The sequence below is a fragment of the Trachurus japonicus genome, chromosome 12 (genome assembly GCF_045865225.1).
Source record: "Trachurus japonicus isolate A0001 chromosome 12, Traja_1.0".
Classification (NCBI taxonomy): domain Eukaryota; kingdom Metazoa; phylum Chordata; class Actinopteri; order Carangiformes; family Carangidae; genus Trachurus; species Trachurus japonicus.
In genome coordinates this window covers 7,119,009-7,135,320 of record NC_140918.1, presented here as the reverse complement: position 1 = coordinate 7,135,320, position 16,312 = coordinate 7,119,009, and the positions used below count along the sequence as shown (strand labels likewise).

Below are 16,312 nucleotides of genomic sequence, written 5' to 3'. Positions count from 1 at the left end.
TGTTTGCATGTGATTTCTTAAATTGTACAGTTTTGGGACCTCAGGGCCACCATACTACTGCCCCCTTCAGGCCAAATGTACTGCAGCGTCATGTGTCAAAGGTCATTTAATGCATATTTATATAGGCTATACATAGTGAGGTGGATCTGCTGGCTATGCATTTTCTTTCTTTACATAGTAAATGGTAAATTATGCAATAAAAACACAAACCCAATTACAATTCTACACATAATTCACTTTAAATGCCTAATAAATATGAACTATGCATTTATTGTTTATCATTGACAGGGTATATGTTTATATTTTGCATATGGGGGTTATATAATTGTTATCATTTGCATATTTGAAATGGAGCGCAGTAACATCATTTCTCATGTGGGATTAATAAAGTATTTCTGATTCTGAGAGTGTCATCAGCAGGTTTCTATAAAGTATGTACTCATTATATAATTCATTTGTATTGTATAATGAGCAGACACAGAGCGCTGGGATATTTGTGTGATTGGCTTGAAATCCCTCCCTGAACTTTAACAAATCACTCCCATCACTCATATCCAGTTGCTCAGGCAACACCTGTAATATCCAATAACAGCAACCTGAGTGTAGAGAGAGAGAAAACAAAACACAGACATTCTCTCCTACAGCAAAATGAGGAGTTAATTATTACACATTTTTCTCATCTTGGCAATGACAAGAACAGAGTGAGTCATAGTAATGAGCCAATTAGTTTCATTCCAGCCGACTCAAGTCCTGTGATCGCGGAAACTATGTGCCAACCCCCCCCCTCCCCCCTCTTCCTCCTCTGTCTTATCTGAGCTGTGAGACTGGGATGAGAGGACGACGTCTGACTGCAGCTCGGCTCTGAGTTTGAATTCAACCCAATGCATCCACACACATGCACTCTGTGTGTCCACGTCTCACACACAAACACACCAGATGGTCGTGAACTGAAAAGTTGCTGGAGTAAAATATTATTGTGTTGATAATTGGGAACTTGCTGTTGTCTAAACACACTTCATGGGCTCCTAAAATGATGTCAACCTGGTTATGTCCACTGTGAAAGTCACACAAATCTCATATTTTCACAAAAAACACACAAACGACTGCATTTAAGAATCATCTGGACCGATTTATTGCTCTCATTCAAGACACTAAAAAAAAAAAGGAAAAAAAAAAATCCCACTGACGTCTGCTTCCTTCTGAGTAATCTATGATTATTGAACACACAAGATGTTTGTATAAAATTGGTTTCAGAGTTAATACATCAAAAAAACAAAAAACAAACAAACAAAAAAATATATATGTATGTATTTTACATTAATGGTGGAATCAGAACCAGAAAGTCAAGATATACAGATCACAGTGGAACAAAGTGGAAGACATTGTGCATTTTGATTTGTTTGTTTTTTGGTTCAAAGCAACTTTAACAGTCTTGTATGTCACAGTGACACACTACTGGTGTGATTTAAGAAAAAAAAGAAGAAAAAAAAGAAGCATGAATTAAAAAGCCCTTATTTGAAGTAAACAGCGCTGATTGATTTGTTTCATCCTTTTCCCGCCTCAGAGAAATATAAATATGTACATCACAGGATTGAGATGCTTTCAATTCAAAAATAGGCCTTATAAACTCTTCACAAGTTACAGCGTACATTTCAAATCAGCAAGAAGAAGTTATAGATATAAACATTTGAACAATATTACAAAATTAAAGACAGGTGCATTTTGAAAACTGTTGCTATAGAGTTTAAATGATAATGATAATGTGTCTCAGTTTTAAGTTGAAGCACTTGTTTCATTCTGTACACTATAAAGCAGTAGTTCTTCTTCTTCTGAGACTAGAAGTCACAGCGTTGCATTGCCTCACAGTGATGGTTGGATTTTCATTATAATAACAAAAAAGAAAAATCCACATATAATTTAAAAAATAAACTCAAGACGGAACTCAAATTTATCACATTAAGAGCTTTTAAATATGATCACATTTCAAAGGAAAATTCAACTTTAAGTTCATGGTCAAGTGTGTGAGAAACATCCAGAAGTGTTAAAAAGAGACAGAACATCACTCCCCCCAAAAAAACAAAGAAAGAAACAAGTTTTATAGTAATTTTAGTTTCCCTGTTAAATGTTGGAAAATTTTGATTTTTTTTTTTTTTTTAAAGAATGAAAACCTAAAATGTTAAATTTTGATGGAATTACCCATTAGAAAAAAAATGGTTTAATATATTAAAAATACAAGATTCGAAAAGATACTATGCAGTGCCAGTTAAAATCAAAAACAATAAATAAAATGAAAATAAGAAGGAAAAAAATCACATATCATAATAATAATGATCTGGCACCTACAGATAAGAGGTAGAGCTACGTGCTGGTACGGTATATCTACGAGGTGACCACAGTCAGAATTTGCACAAACAGGGGATGGTCAAATGATAAAAAAAACAAAAAAAAAACAATAAAGATTAGATTCAAACAGCAAATGATTCTGCTCACTGAGAGTTTAAATATAATAAATATATAAAAAGAGGAGAAAAAAGAAACAGAAAAATCAGCTCCAGTCTGCGTGACATTGAAATCCTTTTCACTTCTCATCCCGCTGATCTGAACTTTAACATTATCTTCTGGATGGTGTTTTTTATGAATATGCAGCATTTGATGGATTTTTGATGAATAATACATGTATAATATGCTCATAAATACTAAATGCATGTCCGCTCAGATGACCTTTTTGTTCACTACGTTGTTGCAGAAATCTGCTTCTGTTTGCTGAGCTATGAAGCCATGTGTACTCTACTACAGTACAAGCCTAATGTGTCCCGGGCCCTTTAGTTAGATGCATGATAAATTATTAGCGTCCACATTAATAAGATATTAATGTTCCAACACACACTGCATTACAGACGACCTTTAGTAGTCCTTTTTTTGTTTTGTGCAGATAAAAAAAAGAAAGAAAAGAAAATTCACACAGACGAAGAACCGGTCAAACAGATCCTGTGTCAGCCTTCATTAAAATTCAGTACCACCAAAGTGTTTCAGCTTTAAGACAAATACTTCCAGCTGTTTGGATTTAAAATACCGTGAAGAAAGCCGGTACGATAGTACAAAAAGAGGAAGAGTGTTGTGTTGTGTTGTTGTACTTTTTTTTTGGACGGTTTGTTTGTTCGTTCACAGATCTGTTTCAGAGCCCCTCCTCCAGAAGAAACCGTTCTCCACAGAGTCGCGGCCGATTCGGATCTGAGGCAAACCTTTACTGTAGGATCCTCTGTCAAGACTGGGGAGAAAAAAAAAAGAGGATATAGATGGTTGATTGTGGATTTGTACTTCTGCGTTTCCTTTCTGAAGTTATAAATATAAATAAACATGTGGCGAGGATGCCAGCTGCTGGTACTCACTTACTCGGCCACCGTGGAAGACTCAAAGTAGTGCTCAGCACGGCGAATGCGGGCTAAGGAAAGTCTGGGATTTATCTCCTGCAGGGGGGAAAAAAACAACATTTTAAAAAACATACTTCACAAACACTCTGACATTTCGACAGCGGCGGCAGGAAAGAAGAAAGAGAAAGAGGCGGAAAGCATCAACAAAGCTGCTTTTAGTGTTGCGTTACAGCAGCAGCAGCTCTTGTTGTGCGGCGGTCAGAGCAGCAGTTTGAGCTTTTAGGGTTTTAAAGTGATGTTGAAGTGCAGGCGAGGCAGACGAGGTTTGACGGAGGAAGATGAAGTGAGCGTGAAGCCGTCAGAAGCAAAGATCAAGTAGCAGCAGTGGCGCTCGCTGGTCTGTACTCACTATCCACTGATTTGTCTCCCAGCATCGGCTCCTTCTCCATCATGTCCATGGAAATTTTTATACTGGGGATGTTTTCATTGTAGGGGTAGTCGGACTGTGTGAGGATGAGGATGAGGGATGAACATTAAACACATGGATGCTGAGGATCTACAGGAGGCTGTATCACACCACCACCATCACATGACAACACATGGATGTTTAAATATTTAAGGTTCAAAGTTCATTTCACTTACAAATTCAGTTTCGCTGTCGATGCTTCCCTTCTTCTTGCTCTTCTTCTTCTTCTCGTCCTCCTTTTTCTTCTTGTCTTTCTCCGGGATGACGTCGTCCAGGTAGCTGAGGTCGTGCTGCGAGAACAAGTAGTCCATGGCCTTCCGCACCGCCACCAGGGCCAAGATCTATGAATTTAAAAAAAAGGAGGAACCGATTAGTCACACGCTCACGTCTGCAGTTGTCGACGTATTTCACCACGTGTTGCTCTCACCATGACGGGGAAGATGATGGCCGCCACGGTGGACTTGAGGATCCAGAGCAGGGCCAGACACAGGCCCTGGATGAAGGTGAAGAGGTGGATGCGTCTCTGGGGGACGTGGCGCAGGTAGATCAGGTCCGGCTGGTGCTTGGCCGGCATCAGGAGCAGCTGCAGTCGGTCCATGAACTGAAGCGGACAAAACACACATGATAAAGTGTACATTTACAAAAAGATGCTGCAGAAATCTTCAATTTAAGAGGATAGTTGTCTTTTTTAGTTTGCTGCATGCATGGATAATACGAAATTCAGAAACTACAGTTACTAATTCAAGTGCTGCTTCATTATTTTGACGTTTTGCGGCGGCCAAATTTACCAAAATGTAATTTTACCAGAGCAGATGTTCAAACAGGTGTATGCTAAGCTAATCAGCTTATGACATTTTGTACTTTTTATTTCTACATGTTAAAAACAAGACGTTGTAGTTAATGTATCTCCATAAGGAAACTGCAGGAAACTTGTTAGATGTAATGCATTATGCACCGTGCAGTGTGTACCTGTGTTTACAATATTAGCACCTTCTGTGAAGTTGTACATATCTGTACTATTTTGAATTCTCTGAACATTACTGTACATCTTATGTAGATTTTCTAAATGTGAGTTTCATGTATTTAATGTACCTCCACAAGGAAACTGTAGCGGAAACTTGTCGGATTGTGTGGACCGTTATTTATGCGATGGGCACCTGTATTTACCATACTTGAAATTGCACTCTGTAATTTAATCATGATGACTGTCCTCGTTTTTTGTTTTTTTTGTAAAAAACAACCCTTATTCTTATGATTGCTGGTATTAATGTACCCTGTATTGTGTATCTTAACTTGTACTTACAATCTATTTATGATGTCTGTTTTTATGTCAAGGACTACAGCGTTCTCGCTAAATCTCATGCAGCCATCTTTTTATTTCTTTGAATAATCAATGTCACTGCACGCTGTCCTGCGATAAACTAAATAAACTAAAACTGAAGTGGAGAATTTTAAAGTAGTTTTCCTTGGAGCTGTGCTGAATGTGATGAAGCAAAAAACAAGTAATTTAATTAGTTGAGCAACCTGTTCTGTATTTACTTACTCAATTAGTAAAACCTAATGAGTCACACTGGTGCAACAGGTGCAGGAAAAAGCTCAGACTGACTCACCTGGACTCCGTTGAGCGACGCCACACCCATGTAGAGGAACACACCGTAGAGCACAGGCATGGGGATGAACTACAGGACACAGAACATGTTAAATGTATTAATGTCACATGTAAGTGGCTGCAGTGATGTCATTGCAACTTTAAATAAACTAACAAACATGAAAAAAAACCACGAGATGCAAAAGGTTTATTTTTAGCATCGCCGCTCGGTTAAAAATAGTCCACAAGCTGCTTTTCTGAGAAGGTTCTTTAAGCAGACGCATCAGTGTGAACAGTCACTTGGCTGCGACTGCTGCAAGTTTAGTAACCACTTGCTTAGTATTAACCACTTGCTTAGTATTAGAGTCTAACTATAGAGCAGAGGAGGGGAATCCACTACAACCTAGAGAAGCAGGTGTTGCAGACTAAAAAAAACATCAATAATCAAATTAGAAGATGATAAAATGTCTGATTTATTGCATCTTTAATAATTACTTTTTTCACAAGATCCTTATGGTATGTAGTGTACAGCAGGTAATAAGACAATGTGTGGGCCCAGAGGTGCAGTGTGGGAAATGTCCACAGGGGGGAGCAGCAGCTCCACTGATCTGCACCCACTGACTGTGAAGTCTTTTTTTTTTGAGGCTTAATGAGGGAATGGAAACTGGAGAAGCACTCAGCTGCAATCGGAGCTTAAGCCCTGATGAACATGCTTATTTCACATCGTGTTACTTCAACTATCAGGAGTTGCTAATCGGATGAGCACCAGATTTTTGAAATTATTTTACATTTGCACAAAAAGGGGCGACAGAGGAGTTTGTCCTAAAACAGGAGGACAGTAATCCACATTTCCGAGGAGGAGGAATTAAAAAGGCTACCTTGAGGATGGGGGCCATGAAGACGGAGAGTCCTGTGAGGAGGAACACGAAGATACCGGTGACTCTTTGCTCTCTGGATCGGAGGAAAGGTGGAAAAAGTACAATATTCATCAATCAGGAAGAGATGGATTCTCATCAGTGAAGCCAATACACACAAAAAGTCATGATATTCATGTATATTTCTATATAAACAGCTGTATACATTCCTGATTGCTTCATTCTTGATTGATTAAGAGATTGTTGTTCTGCTTTGACAATTTATGGGAGTGTGGCAGGAAGGAATGAGGTCTGAAGATCTGTGTGCAGGTGCAGCTCTATAAATCTTATCGTTGTGTGTCAACTCACACACTCACACACACTGTTGTGGCTCATGCTCCTAGAAACTGGGCAGCTCTGCCCTGCAGCTACTTACTCGGAGATTTACTTTCACCCAGGAGTCTGAACTGAATGTAATTAACTACCTGGCACAGTCAAAAGCCAACCGAGCTCTGGGAAAAACTGGAGAGAGGAGCAGAAACCTCTTTTTAATTCTCCAGTGACGTACGTAGACGCTCCGTCCGTCTTTACTGACCTGACACCCAGGAATTTGGGCGCCTCCCCGGGCGCCGACGTCTGCGTCTCCATCTTCAGGGAGTCGATGTGGGCGATGGAGATGACGGTGGCGGCCACGTACCACGGCAGGCCCATGAAGGAGCAGAGCACGATCAGGATGGCCACCCAGAACAGGTCCAGGTGATAGCCCGCCCCTTTCTGACGGACAGCAGACAAACATTTCAGAATAAAAAGCGTTGTTTGTCTGGACGGTTTCATCCTCGAATCTCTTTCATTTTTGTACATTTTTAGTTAAAAACACAAACTTCGACACCAACCTTGAGTTTGTGCTCTTTCCTGTTGACGATGACGGCCGTGATCTGCTGATCCATGAAGATGAGGATGGTGACGAGCAGAGCGGGCAGCGCAGCAGCCAGGTACACCCACCAGGGGTTCCCTCCGAACGGAGGAATAAACCAGCCCCTCTTTGGATTGGTGGGCTGGAAAACAAAAACAACAACATTTCAGATTTATTTATTTTTTTAAAAATGGGAGCAGTACATATTGATGAACACTGTCATGTAAATATGTGGGATTGTAGCCATGTGGCTAATTTCCATCCCCAGTCCCATTGGCAGGTTGACGTGCTTTTATCTTCATTGTTTTTATGTCTAACAAGAGGCAGGACTACGACAATAGAACAATGCATCATGATACACCTCGACATCTTACACAAACATGACATGAACAACATGCGTATGTTAAGTGACCAAAAAAGTAAGGGGCCCAAAAGATTACACAACAGTTATAAAGTGCTAATTAAAGTGCTATGTGCTAAAGTGCTGTTTGCTAAAGTGACATAAGTGCAAGATTAAATTTATTCTGATTGCACAATGCCCCAATTAAGTGCAAGATTGACTTAAATTGCACTATTCCCATGGCACACGATTGCACATGCAGATGTGTGCCTAATATTGCACTAAATTTGTGTACATAAATGTATTATGTACACACTATTGTATGGAATTGGGATACATAAGTATATGTATATACAATAACAAGAAGGATAAAAAATAAAAAATAAAATAAATAAAAATATAAAATACAGTGGTACCCCATACAATTAACCAATTGGACAAGATGTACACTTAAGGAGACAGTTAAAAAGAAAAGACACAGACACCTGACTGCATGTCAGCAGTCCAGATCTTAGACGTGGATAACATGTCAGACAGAGGAGAGGAAAGAAAAAGAAAAGTGAGAGAGAAGCAGTTACTTCTTCACCGAGTCTGAAGTTACCGGTGCGTCGTTACAGGACAGAAAAAACCTGTGAATTCAGCCTCTGTGGTCAAACAAAGCCGCTTCTGTACTTGCAATTATAAGACCATCTGTGTTCTCACATCGCCTATAATCAAGTTGTTATTCGATGCAGGTGCCTGCTCCTCGATCCCATCACTCCCTCTCTGTGTCGGGGCAGAGGAGGAGGAGGAAGGGGGAGGAGGAGGGAGGAGGGGGGAGTCTTAACGCCAGCGGAGGAACATTTGAGCTTAGCAATCTCAGTTTCAGGTAATATGTATCGCTGGCTGGGCAAACTACAAAGAAAGTATTATGCCGGGATTTCAGGGAATTACTAAAGGCTCTGCTGCAGGAACACGAATCATTATCTGTGTAATTAGAGGAAACTGCACCTGGCTGACCGCTGTCATTCACCTGATTGATTTCTAACCCACAGCAGAACCAGGACGTGTCTCTCTCTCTTTTTGTTCGTTGGTATTTTCTACTTTACCTTGAATTCACTTGGCACTATGAGCTTGGGGGTGTCCACGCCGACCAAGGCGTCCACGCCGCAGAAGAGGAGGATGGTCAGGATGATGGCGAAGTCGCTGATGAGCTTCCTCACCTGCAGGGAGGGAAACAAGTCACAGCAGGTTTGACAGCGTTTCACGGCTGGAGGCAGAAACACTGTGGTTTTACTTTTTACTCGTTTCCTTTCTCTCATGTGTTTGGCAAAGACCAACAGGCGGTTAAACCACAAACTTGTAGACAAACAAACAAACACTGTCAGATATCAACCTGCTGACTTATGTCTGTGTGATACTGAAAGTGCAGTTTTATGTGTCATTTCTGTTCAGGGACTTTAGTTCTGCAGGTTGTGACTGAACAGGTTTTAAAACGAGGCCACAGGATCATTAAGGGAGAGAATAAAAGAAACAGGTATTTAATATATAAACAATTGTGATCTGATGATGAAAGTCAAGTTCAGGGGTCAAAATCTGAAAATTCCCATCATGCTCAGCTACACTGTGAGCCAAGATGGTGAAACCTACTTAAAGCAGAAGTAAGCGATCCGGTCGTTTTGGCTAATGCTGCGTTCCAGGCAGGCTTTTGAAACCGTAAATTACAGCTTCAAGTCACAACTTACGACTTTGTAGCGTTTCAGGCAACCCACTCGTGTTTTTCCGACCTGTTTTACCTGTGAAAGTCACTATAACGGCCACTCGTAACTTCCGACCCGTGAACTCGTACCAGATTGAACTGGTATGACTTCACAGGTCGGAAAAACACGAGTTACGAGTTTCCCTGAACGCACCATAACAGTCCTCGTCCCTACGTCACCACATTCACGGCGTCCCTTGGCTGCACACACAGCCCTGCATGCCGTTCTCTCTCCTCATTGGATAAAAACTGTAGGATACGATAAATGTTTTCTCCTCGGCTCAGAGCAGAGCAGAGGGACTGACAGACCCGTGTTTCAGTCCAAACACTCTATGTAAGTGATTGCTGTCGGAAGATATAACTATTTAAGACTTATATTAACACAAATATATCACTTACTTCTGCTTTAACATTAGCATGTTTAGCATTGACATTATGTGACCTACCTTTGTACTCTTGCATTTAATTCAATATTTATTATTTAACTTATCATTTTTACTGTTTTATTATTACGTATTTATTCTTTTATTATTATTATTATCCTATGCTTTAGCATGTTTTCATCTGATTTAGTTAAGTACGTATTTACTTCCACTATTTCTACAAATTTTATCCTGTTTTCTTCTTATCTTCTCTTATATTTCTGGTTTCACTTCTTTAATATGCCTAGCCTTTATTTATTTTCTTTTACACTTCATTTTTATAGACTCTTTTCTTTTGTTTCCCCATATCTTATCACCGTTATAATAGGGTTTCATGCTGCATTTGTGGGTTTGGTGGTGGGGCAGGCTGTTTTTATTATGCAAAGCACTTTGTGTTGCATTTTTTAAATTGTATGAAAAGTGCTATAGAAATAAAGTTTGATCTACTGATGTCAGTGAGTGAGAAAGCCGACTGTGTCTCTGGTTGTTTGAGTTGTCACGTGCACGTTGCCGAGCGGCGTCACTCACTGTGGTGGGGAAGAAGCGACTCGTCTTGAACTTCTTCAGACACATGGAGCAGGCGTAGGTCCCGAAGAACAACATGAAGGACATGAGGGTGATGTCAGGCACGTAGCCACAGGCGTCTCCGACCAGCTCACCTCCGTACTTCACACACTGCTCCTTGTCCAGGGACGCCCAGGTGGCGTTCACTGGCTGCAAACGGAGAGAAAGAAAGAGAAAGAGAGTTTCCTTTTAACCAACCAACAACTGACAGTTCAGTAGCATGAAGTCAGAGTTTACAAAATGTTGCATAAAAGAAACTGAACGTCACCAGAACAAAAAAAACACAAGGACACCACATACCAGATCAGTACTGTTTGTCGAGGCAGCGAGATCAAGGAGTTCTGATGAGTTGCCTGGAGGAACAGAAACAACATCTTATCACCAAAATGAGAAAACTATCACTCTCTGTATCGCGTTCGCTGCCGTATATAAAAAAATCCGTTGTCAACATCTCGTCGCTGCCAGGTCACATTTGCGACACAGAAACTGATAGAGCTGTTTGGAAAGTAAACAGTGGTATCCGGAGGCCGACGCAGTCCGCTATCATTTTATTATCTTGACTGTAAACACCAAGAAAAAATAAGTTGAAACCTTTGTTTGACACATAATACGAACGTCGCTGCCAAACCGGACAAAACTGAAGATGACGGCTTAACTTTCAGTCGTCTGGTATCACGGCTGCTGGCGCCCACATACAATCAACAAGGAGGCGTTTTTCAGCCAAGAGCGGTTCAAGACGACTGAGCTCTGGTGTCAATGCAACCTTACTACTGTAATCTATCTTATTATAATACATCATCATCGTCATCGTCGTCGTCGTACCAGGCAGGCATTGGCAGCTGTACTGGGTGACCAGGTTGGCGTTGAACCCGGGGTTGATGGGGTTGTGGTGTGCGAGCTTTATCATCTTCTTGAACGCGTCGTAGATGAAGATGAAGCTGATGAGGGCGGAGAAGCCTTCCTCGGTGAAACGCGTGAAGTACTGCACCAGGAAGCTGGCGTCCGTGGCGACCAGCACCAGACAGAAGATCCCCGACCACAGGCCGATCCACAGCCGGAACTCAAGGTAGTCGAAGTCGTTGTCTCTGAGGAGGAGGAAGAGGAGGAAGAGAGGGAGTTGGTTTTATAAAAGAAATTTACTCCTACATACAGTATCTTTTTTTTTTTCAAAGCATAAAACTTTTAGGTATGCTCCGACTGCATCCCTTCAAAATAAAACAATCTTTAAAGGGATAGTTCTACATTTTGGACTTAGGAGTAGGTTCGGTACCTTTAATTGTCGGTGCAAGCTATTTTTAGAACGGCGGAGCAGAGCCGCGAGCTGCTCAGAGCTACGCTACGGAGGCTCATGGGATTTCTTGGTTTCCGTCATCAAACTCATCAAATACACAATCCAACAACTCCAAAACGCTCTGGTGGACAAGTTGTGACCTGCACATTCACCACACTATGAGATAATAACAGAACGTTACGAGACTGATTTGTTTTAGAGTTAAATTCATGCAAAACCGCTGATGCGCATTCCCGTCGGAAGCAGTTTTTCGGCAAGCAGTCTCTGCATTTGCCTCTAAAACAACTCTTCTGTTATTATCTCATAGCGTGGTGAATGTGCAGGTCACAACTTGTCCACCAGAGCGTTGTGGAGTTGTTGGATTATGTATTTGATGAGTTTGATGAGGGAAACCAAGAAATCCCATTGCCTCGGTAGTGTAGCTCTGAGCAGCTCGCGGCTCTGCTCCGCCGTTCTAAAAATAGCTTGCACCCACAATTAAGGTAACGAACCTACTGATATGACTATAGGGATTATAGCAATGGGCCACTTTGCCAAAATGTTGTACTATCCCTTTAAAGCAGCCTTTCAGCCATATAGAAAATCATCCACCTATGCTATGTGCATGTTCAGCAGCTACAGACAAACTAACAGCAGCTGCCACTGACTGACTCAGCAACTTCTGCCACCGACTTGAGGCATGGAAACATTTGGAGGACACGAGGGCTCGGCGACATTCTTCGCTCACAGTGTAAAATTAAATGAGAGTGAATTATTAATAACGGAACATAATCAGCGGTGTTTGTTTGGGTAACGCAAGAAGACGCTCTGTGGGAGAGGGGAGGGGCAGTACAGTGGAAGGAGGAGGGAGAAGTCGACACCTTTAACCCTCTGGGTTTCATCTGCAGAAATATGGTACAGTATGTATTTAAAAGTTAATATAGGTTTTTTTTGGTTTTATTCTTTTGTTTAATGATTTTTTATGCAGTTTATCATATATTCTCCCTCGTCTAGTTTGGTGCCAAGTTCACAATGGGAATATCTTTATTGTCATTGCACAAGTACAATGAAAAACTGAGGTAGAAACACTATTAAAAGAGATTAAAGGGGCAAACAGAAAAAAACAAGAGTAAAAAGACACAGCAGAGTTAAATAAAAAAAAACAAATTAAGTGAATAATCTCTGCACAGAGAGAAAACAGTCAGCTGTAGCCTGCAGTCAAAAATTATAGTGAGATTTTGTCCAAATCTTGTTGCACGGCTGTAAAATGGAAATTATCCATTTGTTTTCATTACGTTTTTATAGTTGGATCGAATCTCTGTCGCTTTTTTCCCCCCAGAGGCCTGATGCAGGGAGTTTGTGTGTTGTGTTTACGATCTATAAATATCTGCCGGGCGACTGTTTCTGATTCTGAACTTTGCTTCACCCTCGCACTAATACTCAGACAGTTCTAAAAAAAAAATCGACTGGTGATCGACTGGACTTCGATCGGCCGGCGACTCGACTCACTTGCTGAAGTTGAAGAGCAGCCGTTCGAAGACGAGCACGGGGCCGGTGCTGCTGAGGATGGTGAGGGGCTGACCGGACAGCAGACAGAACACTGCTCCCGTCAGCGCCGTGCCCAGGAAACTCTCCAACACTCCCTGCAACAAACACACACACACACACACACACACACACACACACACACACACACAGAGCACAGAAAGAAAAGACATGAAGCTCTTGGTGCATGTTCAGATTTGAAAAACTATTCAGCCTGAAGCAAAATCTTCACACTGCAAAAACTCAAAATCTTAACAACAATTTTTGTCTTATTTCTAGTCAAAACAATCTCATTATACTTAAAATAAGACTCATCACATTAAAAAGCAGCTTGTTTTTAGACACTTTTAACTTCTTTTAAGCATATTTTCACTTGAAATAAGTCTGATGGTGGGGCAAGTTTTTCTTTCTCATTACAAGCACAAAAAAAAAAAAATGGCAGATTTTTCTACTTGTTGAAACAAGTGAAAAGATCTAAAAACAAGTTATTTTTTAGGTGACAAGTCTCATTTTAAATGAAAAGAGATCAGTTTTGACTAGAAACGAGACATTATGACAAGAAATAAGACAAATATTCTTGGAAAGATATTGAGTTTTTGCAGTGCAACTTTGTTTTTTTTTTGCCCCCTCTGCTCTTTTTGAGCCTTTAACGTTGATAACATCATTATGCTTACATGGCAGGAAACTGCTACACTACATCACACTCACACACACACACACACACACACCCCTGCAGGTCTGGTTGATCAGGAAAACCCTGTTTAAATTCCAGTCAAATCATTGGAGTATTTTAACGGCCCTGTTTTAGTTGCTACAGAGATAAATGAGTGATTGTGAAGCACGGTGCAGAGAGAGAGAGAGAGGTGAGGTGAAGTGAGGGCAGGGATTCCCTCGGCTGTTCCCAGAGCAGCAGGAGGAGGAGGAGGAGGTGGGTGGAGGGTGATGCAGGATTGAGGAGTTGCACACTTGTCTGCGGGGGTGGAGGGGGGGTGGGGGGTTTGACAGGGTTGGGAGGAGCAGAGCCGAGTGGAGTGGTCATGACGGAGCTGCAGTGGCTGAGTAATCTGGATCTGTGGTTATTTACGGCCGCGGGGTAAATCCCTGAGGCCGGCCGGCGCTCTGCAGCGCTGCAGCTCTCTGCCAGGGGGAGAAGCTGCAGCAGGTGTCTCCTCTGTGTTACTGCACACACACACACATGGATCAAGCAATGCATGCCATCATAACACAATTGCACAACTCCTCCACATGCTGCAGCAACAACAGCAGGTACAGCAGATGGATGCAGTATCTGAGCTCCACATTAGCATCAGGGCTAATTTATCATCTGAAGTCAACTCCTTGTTCCTGCTCTGAAGTTTTGTTACTTTAGTCCTGATGGTGCATGAATGAATGTACGAGTCCGACGCTGCACCACCACCTCCTCCTCCCTGCGTCGAACTCCCAGACACAGTTAGTTATGCAAACTTATTTGCATCGGAGGCCGATTCAGTCGCTTTTATCAGCTTGTCAATCTTGTTACTTTCCCACCGTGTGCGACCAAAATAAAGAAGCTCAGAGTCACACGTTTGCGAAACACGTCTGACTTTAGTTTCATAATCTGTGTGGGAGTGATACATCGTCTTTTTTTTGTTGTTGTTGTTGTTTGACATTTACAGGTTTGTTCAGATCTTTTTGGGGGCTTTCAGTGCCTCTACATGCACAGTACACCTTCTATATCAATTTAATCTGATCATTTGTTGTACCTGATGGGTCCAGTGTATTTAATGGATGTGCATACTGCCGTCTATTGTGATGACTTTTTGCATTTATTCTAAATATTCTTTAAATACTCATCTTGTGAACATTTGTTGAACACTTGTTTATCTATTTATCTGTATTCATATGTTTATTGATTTTCTATCAACCTGCTCAGTTCCTCAGTACCTTTTTATTTCCCAACAACAACAACCTCAAATTGTATTGATGTGTATGTCTTTTTGGGTTTCCTCACCTGAGCTGCATCCCTGGCTTGATGACCTATTACATACAGTATATGAACAAGGTGTCTCCTTTGTCCTCTACAAATATCTATGTGATCGAAACGTTGATCCTATAGCCTACAATAAACATTTGAGGAGCTAAAACAGTGAGCGGACTTCACCCTTTCTCTAAAAGTTTGTTCAGATTTAGATCCACAGTCACCTGCAGAAAGATAAATCTGTATCTATATAGAGAATCTTTGGAGACTCGTGACTGTTGTTGTGCAAGAGTCGACCTGAACCCAAACTGGGTCAGTTTGTTTTCCCCTCTCCGTCTGTGTTAGTTAAACCTGAACTCTAATTTAAACTTGACCTGTGTCACAACTTTGCAGGGTGAACAGGAAAGTCGGTTGTGTCTTTTTTCCTCTGAATGTGCATCACAGCATCTCTGGGAACATAGTTGGGGTTGTGAGGGGGGGTTTACCTGCATGTTTTCCGTTGCATCTCCCAGCAGGCCTCCAAATGTGATCGCATTCGTGACCGTGCCCAGGTAGATGAACAAGATGGCCGACAGGGACTGGATGTGCAGCGCGTCGTAGAAGTCGCTGGCGAAAAACGGCAGCTTCCTCTTGATGTCCAGGACCAGACCGCCGCAGAACCTGGAGGAGACACAACCATTTATTTATCAGCAGGCTTAATAAGAACCATGATATAACTGGGTTGATTTATTCAGGGAGCCATGATGATATGTAACTGATTTGTTTACAGACGGTGGCAAGATTATGATTTCTTTGGCAAAGGGTATCAAGAAGGTAAAACTTGTTCTGAGATGGGAAAACAAATGGTGGATTGTTTCCATTGTTCTTCATGTGTGGAACGTTTCCTCATCAGAAACCTACAGAGGGTCATTATTTCTACTCAGCGGTGCATAATGCCAACAATCACACACCATCAGGAAGATAATACACTCATTTACACGACACATTTACAAGTATGAGGGTCATAGTAGTAGTTTTGAATCAATAAAAAAGGTGTTATAGTTTTATTTTTAATCAAATCCACTGATTTCTTTTTCTTCTTCAATTTCAAATGAGGAAAAGATGAGTGATTGATTACTTTCTGGTGCGCTGCAGCTCCTCTCCGACCTCGTGACCTCCTCCTCCTCCGTGTCCCGCATCATGAGGAGTATCTCCGTTCATCTGAGGCGTCTCCAGCCCCACGTACATGTTCTTCCTTTAACGAAAAAACAGAAGAAAGTCAAACATACAACAAACCGTCAACAA

General features: G+C 41.4%; 1 protein-coding gene across 7 annotated transcripts in view; it reads right to left on the bottom strand.

Moving 5' to 3' along the window:
• Nucleotides 1-2,155: 2,155 nt before the first annotated feature.
• Nucleotides 2,156-16,312, bottom strand: part of LOC146977003 (electrogenic sodium bicarbonate cotransporter 1-like) — a 38,448-nt gene continuing 24,291 nt past the window's right edge. For 2 of the 7 annotated variants that reach the window (XM_085792855.1, XM_085792851.1), the window contains 16 exons: nucleotides 16,146-16,262; nucleotides 15,514-15,688; nucleotides 13,036-13,169; nucleotides 11,079-11,341; nucleotides 10,557-10,609; nucleotides 10,221-10,406; nucleotides 8,621-8,734; nucleotides 7,173-7,334; nucleotides 6,875-7,053; nucleotides 6,304-6,376; nucleotides 5,448-5,516; nucleotides 4,265-4,438; nucleotides 4,014-4,178; nucleotides 3,781-3,874; nucleotides 3,390-3,467; nucleotides 2,924-3,268 (listed from right to left, as the gene is read on the bottom strand). In XM_085792855.1, coding sequence (XP_085648981.1) covers nucleotides 3,424-3,467; nucleotides 3,781-3,874; nucleotides 4,014-4,178; nucleotides 4,265-4,438; nucleotides 5,448-5,516; nucleotides 6,304-6,376; nucleotides 6,875-7,053; nucleotides 7,173-7,334; nucleotides 8,621-8,734; nucleotides 10,221-10,406; nucleotides 10,557-10,609; nucleotides 11,079-11,341; nucleotides 13,036-13,169; nucleotides 15,514-15,688; nucleotides 16,146-16,262 — 2,002 coding nt within the window. In that variant the 3' untranslated portion in view covers nucleotides 2,924-3,268; nucleotides 3,390-3,423. Of the gene's footprint in view, nucleotides 3,269-3,389; nucleotides 3,468-3,780; nucleotides 3,875-4,013; nucleotides 4,179-4,264; nucleotides 4,439-5,447; nucleotides 5,517-6,303; nucleotides 6,377-6,874; nucleotides 7,054-7,172; nucleotides 7,335-8,620; nucleotides 8,735-10,220; nucleotides 10,407-10,556; nucleotides 10,610-11,078; nucleotides 11,342-13,035; nucleotides 13,170-15,513; nucleotides 15,689-16,145; nucleotides 16,263-16,312 lie in introns of all 7 variants that reach the window. The other 5 variants (XM_085792854.1, XM_085792850.1, XM_085792849.1 and 2 more) reach the window with 5 other exon arrangements.